The sequence below is a fragment of the Pseudorca crassidens genome, chromosome 16 (assembly GCF_039906515.1).
Source record: "Pseudorca crassidens isolate mPseCra1 chromosome 16, mPseCra1.hap1, whole genome shotgun sequence".
NCBI lineage: Eukaryota > Metazoa > Chordata > Mammalia > Artiodactyla > Delphinidae > Pseudorca > Pseudorca crassidens.
In genome coordinates, this window is record NC_090311.1 from 449,046 (window position 1) to 468,197 (window position 19,152).

The 19,152-nt window shown below is 58.2% G+C and overlaps 2 protein-coding genes across 2 annotated transcripts; one reads left to right on the forward strand and one right to left on the reverse strand.

Moving 5' to 3' along the window:
* Positions 1-1,108: 1,108 nt before the first annotated feature.
* Positions 1,109-5,004, forward strand: FUOM (fucose mutarotase). Its single transcript, XM_067711172.1, is given in 7 exon segments — positions 1,109-1,165; positions 1,823-1,982; positions 3,376-3,446; positions 3,646-3,671; positions 3,673-3,742; positions 4,327-4,400; positions 4,675-5,004. Coding segments are annotated over 7 exon segments (534 nt in total). The 3' UTR covers positions 4,751-5,004.
* A 3,947-nt stretch (positions 5,005-8,951) lies between these two features.
* On the reverse strand, positions 8,952-13,303 carry PRAP1 (proline rich acidic protein 1). Its single transcript, XM_067708962.1, has 5 exons — positions 13,146-13,303; positions 10,690-10,756; positions 9,990-10,039; positions 9,354-9,457; positions 8,952-9,224 (listed from the first exon to the last, which is right to left on the reverse strand). The coding sequence occupies exons 1-5, from the start codon at positions 13,151-13,153 to the stop codon at positions 9,001-9,003; spliced, it is 453 nt and encodes a 150-aa protein (XP_067565063.1). The 5' UTR covers positions 13,154-13,303; the 3' UTR covers positions 8,952-9,000.
* Between the last annotated feature and the right edge of the window lie 5,849 nt (positions 13,304-19,152).

Genomic DNA, 19,152 nt, shown 5'->3' on the forward strand with positions numbered 1-19,152 from the left:
AGGGCTCGAACCCATGTCCCCTGCATTGGCAGGCGGATTCTTAACCACTGTGCCACCAGGGAAGTCCCACTATACTGCCTTTTATGACCTGCCCCCAGAAGCCAGGCAGCAGCATGTGAAGCATTCTATTGGAGGCAGTTACACAAAGGTCCACCTGGTTCAAGCAAGGGGACAAACCCGCCTCAGGGGAGGCGCGTCACTCACTGTGGCGTGTCAGATACAACATGGCGGCAGTGCTGCCATTTTGGGAAAACACAATCATACCTGTCGACTGAAATAAATGCACAACCTAAAAATTGAGAATTATGCTTTATTCGGTGGACTTGCTGAGGACTCAAGCCCAGGATACAGCCTCTCAGCCCTCAGGGACTGTTCCGAAGAGGTGAGGGAGTGTAAGCAGATAGGGCAGGGGGTCCCCGGAGAAAGAGAACCAGGAATGGCTTTCTGAACATATGAGAACCCGTTTTGGCCTGTGCCATTTTGTGGTCTAAGCCTGGCCCTGGTGCTTGCCCTTGAACAGGTCTCAGTAATCAGTGATGTTAAACGAACAGAGGAACACAGGGACAGAGAAAAGGCAGTGATAAAGCAGAGTCCTAGGTCCTCCTCAAGGGATAAACATAATAATATACCTGGAGTTGTGCAGGAACTAAGGTCCCTACCCAGGTGGAGGGTGGAATGGTGATGCTGACCGTCCTGACTTAAATCAACAAAGACGTGACTCTGTCGACCTGACCTTTGCCCCAACTTTATGCTAAATTCTCTGCTCAAGCCCCTTCCTGAATATGCATGTGCCCTTAGCTTAAAACGTCCCCAGTTTTGCTGGGGGGGACCCTGCTTTGGGAAGGCCCCCGTGCTCTCCTTATTTGCTGTGATAAATTCTTCCTTCTCCCCACCTTTGCTGGCTTGGCTGTCTTTCGGCTCGACACCCACCGAGAGGTGAACCCAGTTTTCGGGTAACAGGAGGAGCCAGTATGTACAGGAGTTTTTGCAAACAAAACAAAACAAAAAACCAGGTAGTCCGAACAGCAAAATATTACTGCTAATTAAAGAAAACCAGACATCTCAAGTTAATGAATTTAGTGCTTTCCTATGTATGGGAAGATGCAAGATGTATGGGCTCCTTGAAATCCTTCCTTTTATATGCACCTCAGCTGGCCAGCTGAAGGTGACCTCTCCCCCGCAAAATTAAGACACCTAGTGTTGGGGGCCGTGGGGGCGGGAGTGGGGCGGGTCCTGTGGAGTCCAGGTCGCTGGGGCCCCAACGGGGAGTCAGAGCACTGCTTCCCTGGGCAGGGGTGCGGCACCCTAGCCAGGTACCTGAGGAGTCTCAGCAGGCTGACGCCTGGAAGACAGCGCAGGGGTGCTCTCAGCACACCCGCTTGGCCCAGAGGTCGCACCCACCTGTCCTCAGGGTCCTTCCAGTGTGAACAGTGTTGGGTGAAGAAGTAAATCCTCCCTGTGCCGCCACCCAGCCCTCCCCACCCCAGGGCACCACGGACCCTGCGGGCTAGAGGGGGTGGGGGACGAGTCCCCAAGGCCTGGGGGCGGAACGGGGGCTGGAGAGGAGGCCTTCACGCACGGAGGGCGCTGGGGAGCTCCAACACAAACACACATGGGTGCCCGGGTCCTGGACCTGGCCGGGTAAGCGAGACCTCGAAAGACGGCGCCTGCGGGGCTGGGCTGGGGTCGACCCCGCCCCGAGGCGGCCCAGGCAACCCCAAGTCCTCCGCACTCCGGGGGACCCTCCCTTCAGGCCACGCCCATCTCCCGCCGGGCCCCGCCCCTACATGCACCCGCCCCCTCTGGCCCCTCTCCCCTCCAGGATCCACCCCACACGCGGCCCGCCCTCCCCGGCCCCGTCCCTCGTGGCCGCCCCGCCCTCTCAGGCCCAGCCAGCAGGGTGGTGCTGAAGGGCGTCCCCGCGCTGCCGTCCCCCGAGCCGCTCTACGCCCTGGCGCGGATGGGGCACGGAGATGAGATCGGTGAGCGCGGCGGGCGCAGAGCTTCTGGTGGGGAGGGTGGGCTGTCATCCGGCCTCTGGGCTGCCCAGGTGCTGCAGCTCTGCTCCTACCCCCACCAATTCCTCAATAACCCACCAGTGACCCAGGAAATCTCAGTGCCAGGACCCTCAGGATTCTCCCTGCAGCCCCCAGCCCCCAGAAGTGAGCCTGGGCCTCCTGCCCCATCTCACACACCACTTGGTGTCTTCTTACAAATGGGGAAGCTAAGGCCTGGCACCGTCCTGGCTGGCTGGGCAGCGGTTCCTGGTCCAGGTCAGGTGTTCGGCCTTTACTCTGCTCTAGAATCCCACCACTCGTGACCGGGCCCCAAACGTTCCAGGTGTCCGCACACTCCGTCTCTTAAAACCCTCTCATCCCCCCAGGGGCCAGTGGGAGGTGAGGCTGGGAGGGCCCTGGAGCCAGGTCCAGGAGGTAACAGTAAGAGAGGGGTTAGCAGTCCTGAGGGTAACGGGGGGCATGGGCTGGGCTTGGGCTGTGCCTCGATGCCTCCACCCCCAGCAATGCTGTGAGGCAGGAACACGACTCTCCCTGCAGAGTTCAGGCCACTAAAGGCACAGAGATGTGAAATGTGGGGTAAACGCAGCCCCCTGGACAGGCGCTCCCGACCTGGTGGCCCCAGCTTCCCCCCCTGCTCAGGGAGCTGAGCCCGCTGTGCCTCGGTTTACACCTTGAGCCAGGTAACCCGAGGTGCTCTCCTCCCTTTCCGCGGGGTGGGCCACAGAAAGGCCCAAATGGTGGAAGAGAAGGAAGGCATAAGTGAATCACGGTGCAGCCCCCAGAAGTGACACACACACCCCGGCAAACAAGCAGTTAGCATTCAGCGTCCAACGTGCAGAAAAGTCTAACCTTGCTGAAACGAGGGAAAACGGCAGAAGGAAATGCACTCCGACAGTAGCAGGGTTTCCTTTACGTAGTAAGATTACAGCCGGTTCTTTTTCTTCGTGGGCTTCTGTTTTTCCTGGTTTTGTACAATGAGCGCGCGTTAGCTTAACAATCAGAAACCAACTTTCGGGAGAGCAGGGGCCCTTGGAGCCAAGTGGGGCAGGTCTGGGGGCAGCCTGGGGCCAGAGGGGCCTTCTTCCAGACCCCACTGTCCTCGTCACAAGGAGGTCATCTCCAGGCCCTTCTGGGTTCAAGGAGGTGGCCCAGGTGCCCCTCCTGGTGGACGCGTGTTTGGGGGTCACCAACAACAACCCGTGTGGTAGAGTGAAGGGGGATGGGCAGGGCCAAGACAGTGACAGGTGCCGTGGCCAGGGTGGGGAGACACCAATGTGATCTCAATAAGTGTCACCCCACGGGCAGCAGGTGGCCGGGTGGGAGACGGCGGCGTCTGAGGTCGGCACTCTGCCCTCAGGCCTGGGCATCCCTCAGCGCCTGGAGGCTGTGCTGCAGCCACTACCACTGGACTGCTACATGGAGAGCCCGGTAAGGCTGCTCTGGGCCTCAGTTTACCCTTTGCCAGAACTCAGGGGGGCCACTTGCCTTGGGTAGGGGGCAGGACCCGTGTCCCCAAAGACCCCTGAGCCTGATCAGAGGAGCCCTGAGCTGTCACCCAACGAAGGGTCCTGGAGGCACCCAGGGCAGGAGCAGTGGGCCACAGAGCTGACCCCCCCTCTGTCTCCAGGCTGCGGTCGTGGAGCTGTGCCCAGCGACGGGAGAGGGGCCTGCAGACCCCAGTGTGGCCAAGCTACCAATCCATCCTCTCCAGGGCCGGCTGTGCGGTGAGCCTGAGATCCCCACCAGGAAAGGGGTCAGGGCTCCTCTGTGCCTCCTTGGAGTCCCGAGAGAAGTGAAAGACAGGCCCCCCCCCCGAACCCTGCAGCATGGTTGTGCGAGCTTCTACCCGGGCGTATGGCCACCCCTTGCCCCGGCCTCCCCGCTCCCTTCCAGGACCCTGACCTATCTCTGCCCGGGGGTCCTCACCCACCCCAGCCTGTCTGAGCGGAGCCAGGGGAAAGCGGGGAGCCCCATCTGTGGTCAGAGGCCTGGCCCAATGCTGCCTGTCAGCCCCCCACCCTTCAAGGGGCCGGGCCTGTCCTCCCGGCGCCACCCACCAGCAGATCTTGGGCAGGACCTTCCTGAGGAGAGGACCCGGGGCTCCTGTCCTGGACAGCAGCCCCACCCCGACCCCCAGGGCAGCTCAGACGATTCAAGGGCCCCAGGCAGGCGGCCACCACAGCCCCCTGTGCACCTGTCCGCCCAGCCCTCGCAGGTCAGGAGCCCAGCGTCCTGGGGACCCCAGCCTGGAGAATGTGCTGATGCCCCACTGGGCCTGGGGCCCTCAGCCGCCCCCCTTGCCTTCCAGAGCCCCCTGGCCACGATAGAGAGATTGGAGTTTTATGAGTGGACCAGAAAGGCTGTTGCTGTTGTGACAACTGGGTGAACTCTGGCTGGACCTGCTGGGTCCACTGGGTCCTCCTGGGTCTGGCTGGGTCCGGCTGCATCTGGGCCGAGCCTGGGCCCCTACCCCTTCCCACTGCAGAGCCCTCCCCACCCTCTACTCAGCCCCTGCCCCATCGGAGACTAGATGCCCCACGGGGAATGGCAGAGCCGAGGGATTTGCTGAAAGTGCACAGGGTGGGTGGCAGAGCAGGGCTCTGGGCACCCCAGTCCTGTCCATCCCAGCTCGGCACTCAGCCTGCTCCTTATGCAGGGAGGCGGCCCTCTACGGAAACCTCATCCTCAAGAAGGGGTTGCCGGCCCCCGATGCCCTGTTCCAGGCCTGTTGAAGACCACCCGCCCAGGGAGGGATCTGGAACCCTGAACCCGACGCCGCCACCAGCAGGCGTGCCCAGCGGCAGATGAACTGGCCTGGCCCTGCCCGGCAGCGCTCAAAGCTCACCCAGCCAGGGGCTCCAGGGGCCCAGCGGGTCCTGGGGGGGCCTCTGCTGACCAGGGCTGGCATTATCCCAGTTCAGGAAAATGATGGAAAAGTGCAGTGACTTGCCAACATACAGTCCAAAGGTTTAAACAGGAGCTCCATCTTCACTCACAAAGGCCTGTTTTGTGCTGAGTGCAACAGCGGCTGTGGGCTCCCCGGAGGGCAGACCCCACGCACTCTCGGTGAACCCTCAGGTGGGAAGTAAGGCCTCCCTCCTCCCGATAGGTTTGGGTCACCTGACTTGGCAAGTCCCTGGGTTTGGGATGAGAGTTCACACAGGTCGAGACCCTCGCGTGGGGAGATCTCACAGAGGGCCGGGGCAGGGGCCTGGGTGACGCAGCACATGGCAAGGGGGCCTGGGGGTGGGTGCATCAGCTACCCAGGCAGCCCTGAGTGGGCTGCAGTCACTAAGGTGGCCCTTGAAGAGGGGGCCAGGGCTGCTCCTTCAGCCCCAGAGACTGGTCTGGAGCCTCCGGGAGCTGACCACACCGTCAGCTGGGGTGGGGGGCGCTGGGCCCGGTGCCTGTGTTCCCTCGCTCTGGTGGCTGAGCGCCTACTGAATACGCATGAGCCCGAGTGGGTCTCGGGATGGCCGGGGCGGCGGGTAGAGGACAGGAGGACGCGAGGCACCCAGGCAAAGGGGGCCTGCGAGGTTGTGACGGCTTCCCGGCATGTTCTCAAACTGGGTCTCCCGGGGTGGGCGGGGTTCCCACTGGCCATTGCACAGGGTCCCTCCCTGAGGGCCTTCTCCCTGCTCCTCCAGACCTTCTCACAGCACGTGGGCGTGGGAGCTGGGATGACCAGGGATCCCCAGGGCTCGGGGGAGGCTGGTGGGCCTGGAAGGCAGATAGGTCCACTGGGCGGAGGTCTGGGGCTCAGCCTGGGGAAGGGACCACGTTCTGGGCCCGCCACTGCCAGGGCTGATCTCAGACCCCTGACCCCACGGCCAGCCGCTTCCAGCCACACACGGGCCTCTTGAAACAGCTTTATTGAGGTTGAATTGACGTGCAGTCAGTAAGCTGTTCACGTTCAAAGCATTCAGTTAAATTCGTTTGGGTGTTGGACCAGCACCTCCATCCCTCCCTTCTGCCCTGCCCTCACTGGTCCGCCCCCCTCCCTGCTGGTCAATGTGCACTTTGCAGAACTCCGTGTAAGTGGAAGGCCGTGCATGCCCTCTGCGTGCTCGCGGTGGGGTGGGGTGTGTGTGTTTGCGTGCGCTGTGTGCATCTATGATTCCACTTTGCTGCAGAGCGGGATTCTGCTGTGCACACGCTGCTGTGTTCCATCCAGGCAGCTCTTGGCTATCGCAGATAAGCTTGCTGTGAACGTACCCGCACAAGTCTGCGTGGACACGAGCCTTCATTTCTGGAGCAAACACCTCTGGTCAAGTCTCGGCCGTAGGGCGTGTGTATCTGTGACTTTGTAAGAAACTCCCAAACCGTTTCCAAAGCAGCTGAGCTGGTTTACATCCCCAGCCCTGGGAATGTGCATTCCAGCCCCTGGCCCTCATCCTGGCTGCCCGTCTTTCCCGTGAGCCGCTCTAAGGGGACTGTAGCGGTGAGTTCTCTGACCGTTAATGGCGTTGAACATCTCATGGGTGTGTGTGCCCTCTGTTTTCTTTGGTGACATGAGTGGTCAATCTCTTGCCCATTTTGGCACTAGGGTGTTTAATGATTCCGGTCACCAATTCCACTATGTGTCGTGGGGGGAAGGGCAGGGGGCTCCCCCCACCGCCAGGCAGCCCCTCAGCACCAGCTGGTGTCCTGCAGTCCGCTTGGTTCTGACACCCCCTGCCCGGGGACGCGTCAGATCCCGCAGGTTCAGGGCTCAGTCCCACAGGACTGCCCCCCGCGATGCCCCCACTCCAGATGCCAGTCCCAAGTCCAGGGGGGCACCCGGGCTTCTGACCGACTGGCTGTAGATAGAGGGTTCCCTTGACCCCTCCTCAGTCTCAGTTAGTTTTCTAGAGCGGCTCACAGAACTCAGGGAATACATTCACTCCCTAGATCACTGCTTATCCTACAAGGATAGGACTCAGGACCAGCCAGGTGGACGAGGTACGGGGAGGGGCTTCCGTGCCCTCTCCAGCGCCCCTCTCCCCGCACCTACACGTGCTCACCACCCCGAAGCTCTCCAGACGCATCCTCCTGGGTTTCTGTGGAGCCTTCACTACGCAGGCTGTTGGATTCAGTCACTGGCCACTGGTGATTGATCTGACCCCCAGCCCCTCGCCCCTCCCCGAGGTCTGGGTGTGGGGCTGGAGGTTCCAAATCTCTATTCCTGGTCACTTCCCTGCAACCGACCCCATCCTTAGGGACCTTCCCAGAGTCACCTCCATCACACAGCAAAGGACAACTTTATCACGCCCATCACTCGGGAAATTCCAAGGGTTTTAGGAGCTCGGCGCCAGCATCAGGGATGAAGACCGCGCACATTTCTGATTGTAAGTCACAGTATGACAGTACTTTCCACTAGTCCAGGCTCTTGCTGGGGGGCCCCAGTGCCCACCAGAAGGGTCTTGGGTTCAGCCCAATGCTCAGACTCAGGGAAGAGCACAGACCACCCTTGCCAGCCGTCCACTGAGGAAGAACGTTCCACAGGTGTGGTGGGTCACATTTGCCCTGTGGCTCGGGTGTGTGGGGATGAGGGTCGCTGGGCACTGCCTGGCCAAGAGCCTGTGCCCCCAGACGCAGGTGCAGCATCCCGGGTCCCCGGCAGGAACACTACATCAGGGGAGCCAGGGCTGCGGCTGCCGGGAAGGACCTCAGGTGTCTTATTCCCTGCCTGGATGCCTCACCCAGCAGCGGTCACTCTGCAGAAGCAGTACTGCCTAGTGACGCCGGAGAGCAGAGGCAGGGGATCCACGCTCAGCACCCTCTGTAGAAGGGGTGAGCAGCGGCAGTGCGCCTGGGAGTTTGGGGGGCGGGGGTCACAGGGGGCTGAGCTGGCCTGTGGCCTCTGCCAGTGCCTCCTGCTCACCCCCAAGTCCCCTGCTCCTGTGGGTCTCCGGCTGTGCCCTCGGGGCAGGCAGTGCCCACTGGGGACCTGGCTCCAGCAGGGCTGGAGAGAGACTTGGCCACGAACACCACCCTGGGCTGCCCAGGGCCGTGGCCACCATCGACCTCAGGTCTGAGCAGGTCACCGCTGGGGCCTCAGTCTCCTCGTTGGTACTGGGGGCAAAAGAGCTTCTGTCTGTGGGGCCTCGAAGCCGGGAGGCATGTACGCCTCTGAGCAGCGCATCTTGGGGTGAGGCTGCCATTTGAGGCCTCCAGGAGCTTGGGACCCGTGGGGTGACATAGGAGCTGTAGGGCACGCGAGGTCCCCAGGACAGACCCATGGCCTCTGGAGCAGCCGGGAGCCTCGTTCTGTCTTAGCCCCCAGCAGGCTCAGTCTGGGCGGCAGGGAAGTTTCAGGTACCAAGTGCTTCCCGCCCGATGCCGGAGCGCGACTGCCACACAGAAACCCCGCCTGCACTTGCACACACCCCAGCACATGTACAACTTGTGGAAAATTCCAGTGACCCTATGCCTGCGTCTGCAACATCAGGCCTGCTGAGCCAGGCCGTGTCAGAGGACTGGTCACCTCAGAGAGCGCCGGCAACTGCCCAGAAAATGAGGACAGAAAGGCTGGGCCCAAGTCCACCCCCACTCACCTGTGCTCCTGCCTGCCGTCCCCCTGAGCACGTCCACTTGTCCCCTGTCCCCCTGAGCACCTGTCCACTTGCCCCCCCGTCCCCGAGCACCTGTCCACTTGTCCCCCGTCCCCCTGAGCACCTGTCCACTTGCCCCCCCGTCCCCGAGCAGTCAGCGACTGGGCTCCCTGCTCCTGAGTCCTTTCCATTCTCCGGTCCTGTCCGCGGGGAGCCCAGAGTAGCTCCATCCGCACCCCAGCACATGAGGAGGCCTGGGGGAAGCAGACAGCTCCCAGCGCCATGGGCGCTGGGTGCAAGGAGCCAAGCGTCAGCCTGGGGCTGCCCGGGGCCAGCCTGTGGCCCCCCTTCTCCCAGACAGAGCAGGTGGGTTCACAATCACTGTTCTTGAAGACATATGTGGCCGCCGCCTCTTTGCAGGGTTTATTTTTGCAGCTGTGGGGGGGGGGTCAAGGCTCCCAGGGCTCCTCCTTGGGGTGGTAGATGTGGTCTCGGTCCTCCTCTGGCCCTTGAAGCACCTGCTGAGGTGGCAGCACCCGAGCCCAGGGCCTTGCCTCCCCCTGGGCCTCCTCGGGCCAGTTGTGGTGCAGGCTGTCATGGTCAGGCTCAGGGCCCCACCTGGGGCTTGGGACACGGCCCAGGGTGTCCTCGGTCTCTGCCAGGGCCTCGGCACCTAGGGACAGACACAGGGAAGTGTGGCCTCAGTTTCCCTCCCGAGGCTTCACTCATCCAAGTCGGCCCCTTGCGAGCCCCCTGCCATGAACTTGCGCCCCTCTCCCCAGGGGACAGCGCCTGCCCTGACCTTGCCGCTTCTCCCCGGTGGTGGCCAAGAGCTTTGGTGCCATGAGGAACCACATGAGCTGGCTGTCCTTCTCCGGAGGCTCCACCGCTCGGGCGCCCCAGGCCCTGTAGCAAGAGCGTCTGGGTCAGGTCACTGTGTGCAGCGGGAGACCCCAGGACGGCACCCCTGCCCAACCCCCAACCCAGACCCTCGGGCCAGGCGTGCCGACGTCGGGCCCGGGAAGGTCCCCGAAGGGGAGGCCTTGAGAAGGCTCCATGGGCTTGGCCGGGGCTCCCTCCTGTGCAGAGGTCAGCGGAGCCCAGTCTACAGGTGGTGCTGCGTCCTCCTGCCTGGCCGGCCGTCTCACATGGGTAGGGGAAGGGGGCACGGCTGGCTCAGTCTGCTGCCTTGGCCACCCCGGGCGGGAGCCACCCTGGAGGCTACGGGGGAGCAGGGGAGCTGGGCGGGGCAGGAGGGGGGACTGGATCCTCCAGGCCCCGCGCTCTGCTCGGTTGCTCACGGATCTCAGGGGCTCCCGTGCCTCCCCTCCCCAAAGCTGCTGGACAGGATCCCCCCTCCATGCATGAAGGCCCCCAGCTCAAGGCAGGCCCGAAGGGGGCACAGGGAAAGGCGCAAGAGGCTGCCGGGGGCACTCACTCCTCTGTGCCCTGCTCAGCCCCGGCTTTGCCTTTGGTCTGGACGAGGACCTGGGAGAGAGAGGTCGCAAGTGAGGCTCAGTGTGGTCCTCCAAGAGTCCTCCTCTGGGGACTGGCTGGAGGCCGTGTGGCTTTGGGGGAGACTTGGGGACAGCATGGGGTCTATACTTGCACCACCTGTCCCCTGGTGGCCTGAGGAAGGGGGGCCGGTTCCTCTGCCCGTACTTCCTTGCGGGGCCAGTGGGGCAGGGGAGCAAATGAAACGGGTGACCCAGCCCAGTGACCGGTGCCCGGCAGCTGTGGGACAGCTGTGCTGGTCCTCCTGTGTCTCCCTCTTCGCCTGGCACTCCCAGGGTGTACGGCTGGTGAAGAACACGGCCCCAGCACAGTCCTGGCCCCTGGGCAGCCCTGCATGTGGAAGTGCCCTGGGCTTCACAGCACAGGTGAGCGTCATCAGGCCCCCTCCTCCACCTGGCTCACCTGGGGTGGTTGTGGCTTGTCCATCAGACCCCGCAGAGGGGCCGCTCCCCTCATCCTGAGGGTCCCCCCAGTGCCCACGGGCCCGCCCGGTGCACAGGACCTGCAATCCCATGGGTGCCACGCCTCCCCTGCCCTAGGCCAGCTGGTGCCTTTCTCCACCCCCTGCTGGTGGGGCTGAGGGCGGAAGCCACGGGGCGGCTGGGTGAGGACCCCGCACGTACCTGGGGGGTCCATGCTGAGCTCGCCTGTAGCAGAAACACAGCACCCAGGCTGGTGATCAGGAGAAGCCTGGGGGACCAGGGAGGAGAGTGAGAGACAGGCAAGGCTCTGCCTCTGCCCCGCGACCTCCAGACATGACGCCTGGCAGGGCCGGCGATGGTCCAGCCAGGGGGGCCAAGGGCCGGGTCCTGATCAGGTCCACAGGTGGTTTACTGTCCCCCACGTCACAGAGCAGGCCACGCAGGCACAGAGATGGGGCCTCCACAGGCCCACACCTGCTCCCGGGCCCTCGGACCCCACCCTGCAGGCCCGGGTTACCGCGTGGATCTGGTGGTCCCAGCGTTGCCTCTGGCTCCGCGGCCTGTGCCGGCCGCACCGTCGGGGCCTGGCACAGTGGGGCTGTAGCACTGATGGGGCGCGGGCTTGGGGCTCAGCTGGCAGGCGCTCAAGCCCGCAGCAGCCCTGAGGCTGTGCCCGTGGCTCCTCAGAGGCAGGTAGAACTTCGCTCTGTCCCAGAGCCGTGGGTGGACGCCGGGGCCGTTACCTGGGCGGGAAGCCCAGGAGGGGCGGGGAAGATGGGGTGCTCCGCCGGGACACGTCTAGCCTGACCTCAAGGAGCTCGAGGACCCAGCCCAAGCAGGGGCTCTGAGGAGCAATGGCCGAAGGCAGGAAGTGTGGAGGGACGCACAGGACAGAAGGCGACTAAGGGACTCAGCAGCGAGGAGGCCTCACCCAAGACAGACCGGGTCGGGAGAGCAGAGGACGGCCGGGGCTGACTGCGGCGGGGATGCGTGGCGTTGGGTTACGGTACCCGCCCGTGCCTGTGCGTGTGCATTGCCGTGTGCGTGGTGTGGGTGTGCGTAGCGTGCGCGTGTGTGGTGTGCATGTGCCCCGTGTCTTTTGCATTATTAAAATACAAGACAACAGGCCCCCAGTGGAGTTGCTGGGCTGAGAGCCTTCATCACCAAACTGAGGCCTCAGTACCGGGTGGGCGCTGCCCTCCCTCCCCTCCCCCCCTCCCCTCCCTCCCCTCCCCCCCTCCCCTCCCTCCCCTCCCCTCCCCTCCCTCCCCTCCCTCCCCTCCCCTCCCCTCCCCCCCTCCCCCCCCTCCCCTCCCTCCCCTCCCCTCCCTCCCCTCCCTCCCCTCCCTCCCCGCGATGGAATATCCTGAGCCAGACAATCCGGAACCGCCAGGCGGCACTCGCGGCCCTGCCGTCCCCTGAAGGAAGGTGACCCGACCACAACCAGCGCCCTTCGCTTACAGGAGCTTCCTTGTTCACCCCACCTCCCCACCCCCGGCCTGTAGAAGCCTTTCACTCTGTCCAGCTCCTTGGAGCTCCTTTCTGTCTGCTAGATTGGATGCCGCCCCGATTTCAATCGAGTTTTGCTTAAATAAACTCAGAACGTTTGACACGCCTCAGTGCATCTATCTCTCGGCAGTGTCAGTCCGTGGGCAGGAAAGTTTCTGCTCCGCAGCTGGGCCGGGCTGGGAGCACGTGGCTGGGGGGGAGGGGCCAGGGGCGGCCCATCAAGGCTTCCTGCCTGATGCCCCGATTCCAGCCCCACAAAGACCTTCGCTCCTCCCGGTGACTCAGCACTTTGGGGTGGAGGTTCCCTTGCACTCCCAGGGGGCAAAGGGCAGGGGCCTGCCCTGGACTGCAGGGCACTGGCCCAGTCTGGTCAGCTACCCTGCCTCTCCCCAGACAGAGGCTCTGGACACCAAGAGGTCCCCATGTCACTGATCAGCCCGCCCCTGGCCCACGCTGGGGTCCCTAGGAGAAACCCCCAGGACAGGAGGGCCGGGGAGAGCGCTGGCTTAGAGGGGGAGGGGCCCCCCACCCCTGCCACAGGTGGAGGGGGCGGAGGGAGACCCCCCTCAGGAGAAATGGCCTCTGACCTCAGGGTCCTGGAGGATCCCCAGTGCTTCCCTGGGGCTCACACCCCAGCTCCCGGGGTGACGACCCCTTGGGCTCCAGCTGCCCTGCCCGCATCGCCCCCCAGCCTCCAGCCCCGGCTCAGCGTCTTGACCCCCACTTTCATTTCGTCAGTCACAGACCTGCCTTCTTTGGCCCTGGTGCCTCCCACCCGCTTCCAGGGGCTCCCGGGTGACTCTCCACAGGGTCAAGGGACCCCAAGGGACAGTGGTCTCTCTCAGGAGCCACAGGGGTGGCCTTTGGAGCTGGAGCCCAGGGGCTACAATCATTCTGGAGGACTCGGGAGGAAGAGTTGTGTCCCCAAGCCCTTAACACCCGGGAGGAGCCGGCGCTCCTGGGAACCAGCCAGACACTGGTTTGCAGACAGAGCCCCGACTCCCTTCTGAAACCGGCCTGCACTAGGGACCCAGGTGCCCCAGGGGCTGTTCCCTGAGTCCAGGGCTCCTGGACCCAAGTGACCACACAGCAAAGCTGTGGGTGGGGTGTTTGGGTGGGGACCCGGGTTCGCAGGCGCTGGGCATTACCTCCTCATGCTGGGGTCCCCTCCTCAGTGTAGACAGCGCTCTGGGGGACCTGCAGCTGCAGACCCAGCTAGCCAGCGGCCCAGGGATCCAGACGTCCAGTCCTCGTTCTCCCTGCCCTCTCCTCTCTCTCGAGGCTTTATGGCCCCTGTGTGGGCGTGTCTGGACAGAGGTCGGGGCCGGGATCCTGACTGGGCTGACGAGGTGACTGAGTCCACCTGTATGTCACACGCATGACCCTCCCCAGCACCCGACTTCTGCCCGCTACAGCCACCTGACGCAGCCCTACCTCCCCCCACCTCTCCACACGCGGGAACTCGCACAGCCTCCGCCCCACCCTGGCCCTGGGCTCTGTCACCCAGGGGCATGGGACCTGAAGCAGGGCTGACTGCTTGGATGGAAGCCGGAGGGCGTCCCAGCCCACCCTGCCCTCTGGGCCCTCAGCTGCAGTTGCTGGACCCCTCGGATATATCACTGGTTCCCCAAACTTTTTTTTTTTTTTTTGGCTGCACTGGGTCTTCGTTGCTGCGCGCGGGCTTTCTCTAGTTGCGGCGAGCGGGGGCTACTCTTCGTTGCGGTGTGTGCGCTTCTCATTGTCGTGGCTTCTCTTGTTGCAGAGCATGGCCTCTAGGCACGCGGGCTTCAGTAGTCGTGACACGCGGGGTCAGTAGTTGTGGCTCGTGGGCTCTAGAACTCAGGCTTAGTAGCTGTGGCGCACGGGCTTAGTTGCTCCGCGTCATGTGGGATCTTCCCGGGCCAGGGCTCGAACCCGTGTCCCTTGCATTGGCAGGTGGATTCTTAACCGCTGCGCCACCAGGGAAGCCCTCCCCAAACTTTTTAATGATCCAGTACCGAACCCAAGCAACATCTGACTCTCGATTCAATATTTTCATACGATTAACATACACAATAGCTTTTACAGTAAAAACACCCCTCTACGCGTTACACCTCTGACTGCACGGCGGGTGTAGAGGCCCCGACGGTGGGATCTGCGGTTCCTGCAGCTGCAGCACCCAAACTCCCAAACCCCTTAAAGCCACAGAGCAGATCCAATCCTTACATCATCCTAATGAGGAATAATTATAACAGCGCAACCCACTCACCGCTGCTTCTCCGCGGGCCACACTGGCAGTGCGTGTTCTTACCCGACACCTTGATGTTGCAGGGGCTTAGAACTGCTCATGGCCTCACATCATCTATACTATTTTCCTTGGCACATTCAAATCACGCACGTATTCACAGCCGTACCATAATTTTAGCCCGTGGCCTAAACCTTTCTTCCACTAATGGCGATGACGACTATTACCAAGGCTTACCAATGCAGCCCTGCCGCCAGCAATCAGTTTAATTAGAGAGTTATTTGTAGTAGTGACACCAAGTCCCCCTAAAGCCGAGTTCCCTTACTGAGTTCATGATTCGTCTCTCCACCCAAAACTTTATTCCCTTTCTTGTTCCCTCTGACCTCAATCCTGTGCTAACTGAGCACTAATCAACCAGAGTCAGGTGACTAAGATGGCTGCTGTTGATAACATTGCTAATGTACTGAAATTGCCCTTGTAGACACTCAGGTTGTTTCTCCAGGGCAAGATGAGCTCACAGACCCCCCCAGCCATGGACCGTCTGGCCTGAGAATGTAAACCAGAGACAGCCTGACTCCTGAAACTAGATTCAGAAATGTCACAGAAATGTCACAAAACAGTGATGAATCCCAGCCTTTCTTTGTTCCCCTTTTTAAAAAATCCCCTCAAAGATCAGGTTGGTCGGAGGCTTATCTGAGCTGGTCTGAGTGGATCTGAGGCTTGTCTCTCATGCCCTTGTTTAAAGCCTGCAAATAAACCCTTTCTTTGCTGCAGACACCTGCTGTCAGGAGTTGCTTTCTGCTCCGAGGGGACAAGCGCCCTTGCTCGGGTGCAGCAACGTCATCTCAGGATCCAACATCCCCATCATCCTAATAGGGGTCGATACATTCATCACTGCCTCAGCGTATATACTCCTCTCAAGTCAACTAGGCCTCATTGTACTAACTACTGACAGCGAAAACCCTGCCTAGCATGGCTCCACAGCTTCACACGTGCGTTCTTCAAAGCCACGCTCTGTATATGCTCCAAAGCTATTATTCACAGCCTACGGCAGACACATATAGGCCCAGTTAAATTACGTTTGCTCTCCTTCCTCGTCACACTTAAGTACAACCCTATTTAATGTCCACGGGTGATCTCCATCATAACCAGAGCACCAATAAGCAGGGACCAACCCGTAACAGTCACCAGTCACGTACCGTACCTACACCACACAGCGTTCCTGCAGCTTCCTCAGAAAAAGTCGGAATCTCTTGTGGCATAAATTATTCAGTTCCCATCCCCTTAAACTTAAACACAATCCCTGCTCCTCAGCTTTTTCAGCAAAAGGATCACTGCACGCCCCGTTATCAACCCCAAAAGAAACAGCCCTAAGACAGTTTTGTTAGAAACACGAGGCTCAGGCTACTGCTCCGTAGGCACAGCTGTTGTATAACCACAAACTAACAACAGTCCCACTAAAGAAACTTAGAAACCATTAAGCTCAAAGACGACCCACCAAAACTTATTACAATGCCAGAACCAATTCGACCACTCACAATCAACCCAAGCCCACCATAAGTAAGGAAGCTTTTGAAGGAAAACCTTCAAAACTAACTACCAAAATGTACTTAAAATAAATCCAGCGTATGTCATGATTATTCTTATGTGGAGTGTAACCATGGCCAATGCCATGAAAATCATCGTCTTTCAACTATATAAACACTAATGACCAGGGCTTCTCTGGTGGCACAGTGGGTAAGAATCTGCCTGCCAGTGCAGGGGACATGGGTTCAAGCCCTGCTCCAGGAAGATTCCACATGCCACAGAGCAACTAAGCCTGTGTACCACAACTACTGAACCTGCTCTCTACAGCCAGTGAGCCATAACTACTGAGCCTGCGTGCTACAACTACGGAAGTCCGTGTGCCTAGAGCCTGTGCTCCGCAGCAAGAGAAGACACCGCAATGAGAAGCCTGCACACCGCAATGAAGAGTAGCCCCCGCTTACCGCAACTAAAGCCCACGCACAGCAACAAAGACCCAATGAAGCCAAAAATAAATAAATAAATAAATTTATTTTAAAAACCCCACTAATGACCAACATTAGAAAAACCTACCCATTAAGCAAAACTGTCAACGATTCATTTATTGATTTACCAGCTCATTAAATCTCTCATCATGATGAAATTTGGTTCTCAGCTTGGTATTTGTTTAATTTTACGTATCTTAACAGGGTTATTCCTAGCAATACTTTATCATGTATCATGTATCAATAACTGCCTTCTTGGCCATAACCCGCATCTCCCAAGATGGAGACTATGGGTGAATTCGCCGATACTTAATGGAAATGGAGTCTCCATATCCTTTGCTTGCTTGTTTGCCCATGTTGGGAGAGGTCTGTATTACGGATCTTACAGCTTCCGAGAGACATGAAATGTTGGAATCATCCTGCTGTTTAATAGCCACAGCATTTACAAGTTATGTCTTATCATGAGGCTTAATAGCTTTTTTCTCTTAAAATAATTTATTTCTTTATTTTTGGCTGTGTTGGGTCTTCGCTGCTGTCACGGGCTTTCTCTAGCTGTGGCGAGTTACATCACATTACAAATCTCCTTCCAGCAATTCCTTACATTGGCACTAACCCAGTCAAATGCAGCTGAGGAGGATTCTCAGTGGATAAAGCCACCCTTTCCCCTGCTCTTCACCTTCCACTTTATCCTCCCATTCACTGATTGCTGCAGCTTTAGTAGTTCTTCACCCATTACTCCTCATGAAACAGGCTCTAAGAGTCCAACAAGGATCTAATCCGATATGAACAAAATCCCGTTTCATCCACACTGCACAATTAAAGATATCTGGTATGCCTTGTTCCTATTTCTAATCTCACTAATACTGGTACTAGTCTCATCCGAACTTCTAGGGGACCCAGACCATTATACTCCTCCTAACCTCCTCAACACAGCCCCCCACATCAAGCCAGAATGATACTTCTTATTTGCAAACACACTTGTATGATCCATTCACAACAAACAGGGAGCACACTGTCCTTAATCGTCTCAATCCTAATTTTATCAATTGTCCCAATACTTCATACAACAAAACAACAATGTATAACATTCCGACCCCTTAAGCAATGTTTGTTCTGAGTACTTGTAGGGGACCTACTGACACTAATATGAAGCAGAGGACAACCCTTTGATCACCCATTTATTGTCACTGGACACATAGAATCTAGTCTGTATTTTTTTCTAATTCTGGTCCTTGTACCACTAACAAGTATCATTGAAAATAACGTCCTAAGAGGAAGGGTCTTTGTCATTTATCTGCTGCCCTGGCAGGGAGATCAGTGCCACACACCACAACGAAACAGTTTACAGATTTAGTCCAGGAAATTGCTGAACAGCTAACCACTACCCTCAGGGGAAAATACCATAATCCATAGTTGTTTCAAAATATAATCTAAGACATCTAGTTGTTTTGGTTAATAGACTTTTTAAAAAAATATTTATTTATCTATTTGGCGGTGTCGGGTCTTAGTTGCGGCACGTGGGATATTTGTTGCAGCACGTGGGATCTGCCGTTGTGGCACGTGGGCTCTAGAGTGCCAGGACTTAGTTGCCCCACAGCATATGGGATCTTAGTTCTCCAATCAGGGATCGAACCCATGTCACCTGCCTTGGAAGGCAGATTCTTAACCACTGGGCCACCAGGGAAGTCCCCTGATAAGAAATTTCAGGGTTAGAGAAAAATTAAGTAGAAAATCAGAGTTCCCATAATACCCTCTCCCCATCCCCATTTCCCCTCCTAGTAGCTGACATTGGTTAGTATATTTGTTACAAATGATGAGCCAATTAAAACATGTATTTTTCAACCAAAAATTACAAGACAGGCAAAGAAACAGGAAAAGTGTGACCAATATTCAGGAGAAAAGCAGGTAATAGAAACTGTTCTTAGTGGACCTAGGCATTGGACTTAGAGCAAAAAATGAATGGAAGCCACGTGTAGAGTTAAAGGAAAATATGATGAAAGTGATTTAAATAAATAAATCTCAATAAATGACATTTTAAAAAGAATCAAATGGGAATTCTGGAATTGAAAAACAATAACTAAAATAAAAAATTTACTAGAGGGCTTAATAAAAGACATATTTAAGTATATACCTTTAAGTTAGATCAACACTTAAAGACATACATAGAAATTATCCAACCTGAAGGAAGAGAAAAAAAGAACAATGAAAAGCATCCCAAGGACTTCCCTGGTGGCCCAGAGCCTGTGAGACAGCAACACACACATGCACGCACACAGGCACACACCACACACACACACACACACACGGAGTCCCACCAGCAGAGGGGAGAGAGGGACAGAAAGAATGTTTCAATAACTAATGGCAAAAACCATCCAAATTGGATGAAAAGCATTTATCTACGAACCCAATAAGCCCAATGAGCCCCAAATAGGATAAAAACAAAGATGTATCACAGCTAAATTTGTTTTTAATTAATTAATTTTATTTATTTATTTTTGGCTGCGTTGGGTCTTCGTTGCTGCGTGCCGACTTTCTCTAGTTGCGGCCAGCGGGGGCTACTCTCCGATGCTGTGCGCGAGCTTCTCATTGCGGTGGCTTCTCTTTGTTGCTGAGCACAGGCTCTAGGCACGCGGGCTTCAGTAGTTGTGGCACGTGGGCTCAGTAGTTGTGGCTCGAGGGCTCTAGAGCACGGGCTCAGTAGTTGTGGCGCATGGGTTTAGTTGCTCCGTGGCATGTGGGATCTTTCCAGACCAGGGCTTGAAACCACGTCCCCTGCATTGGCAGGCAGATTCTTAACCACTGTGCCACCAGGGAAGCCCACAGTTAAACTTTAAAACCCAAAGACAAAGAGGAAATCTTGAAAGTAGCAAGAGAAAAACTACTCCTTCTGTGCAGAGAACCAGCAACACGATTAAAGCTGAC

Excerpts from the sequence above, each read along its gene's own strand:
- PRAP1 (XM_067708962.1), bottom strand. Across the intron at positions 10,040-10,689 it reads GCTCAGCATGGACCCCCCAG|GTCCTCGTCCAGACCAAAGG; the intron begins GTACGTGCGGGG and ends TCTCTCTCCCAG. Across the intron at positions 9,225-9,353 it reads CACCGGGGAGAAGCGGCAAG|GTGCCGAGGCCCTGGCAGAG; the intron begins GTCAGGGCAGGC and ends GTCTGTCCCTAG.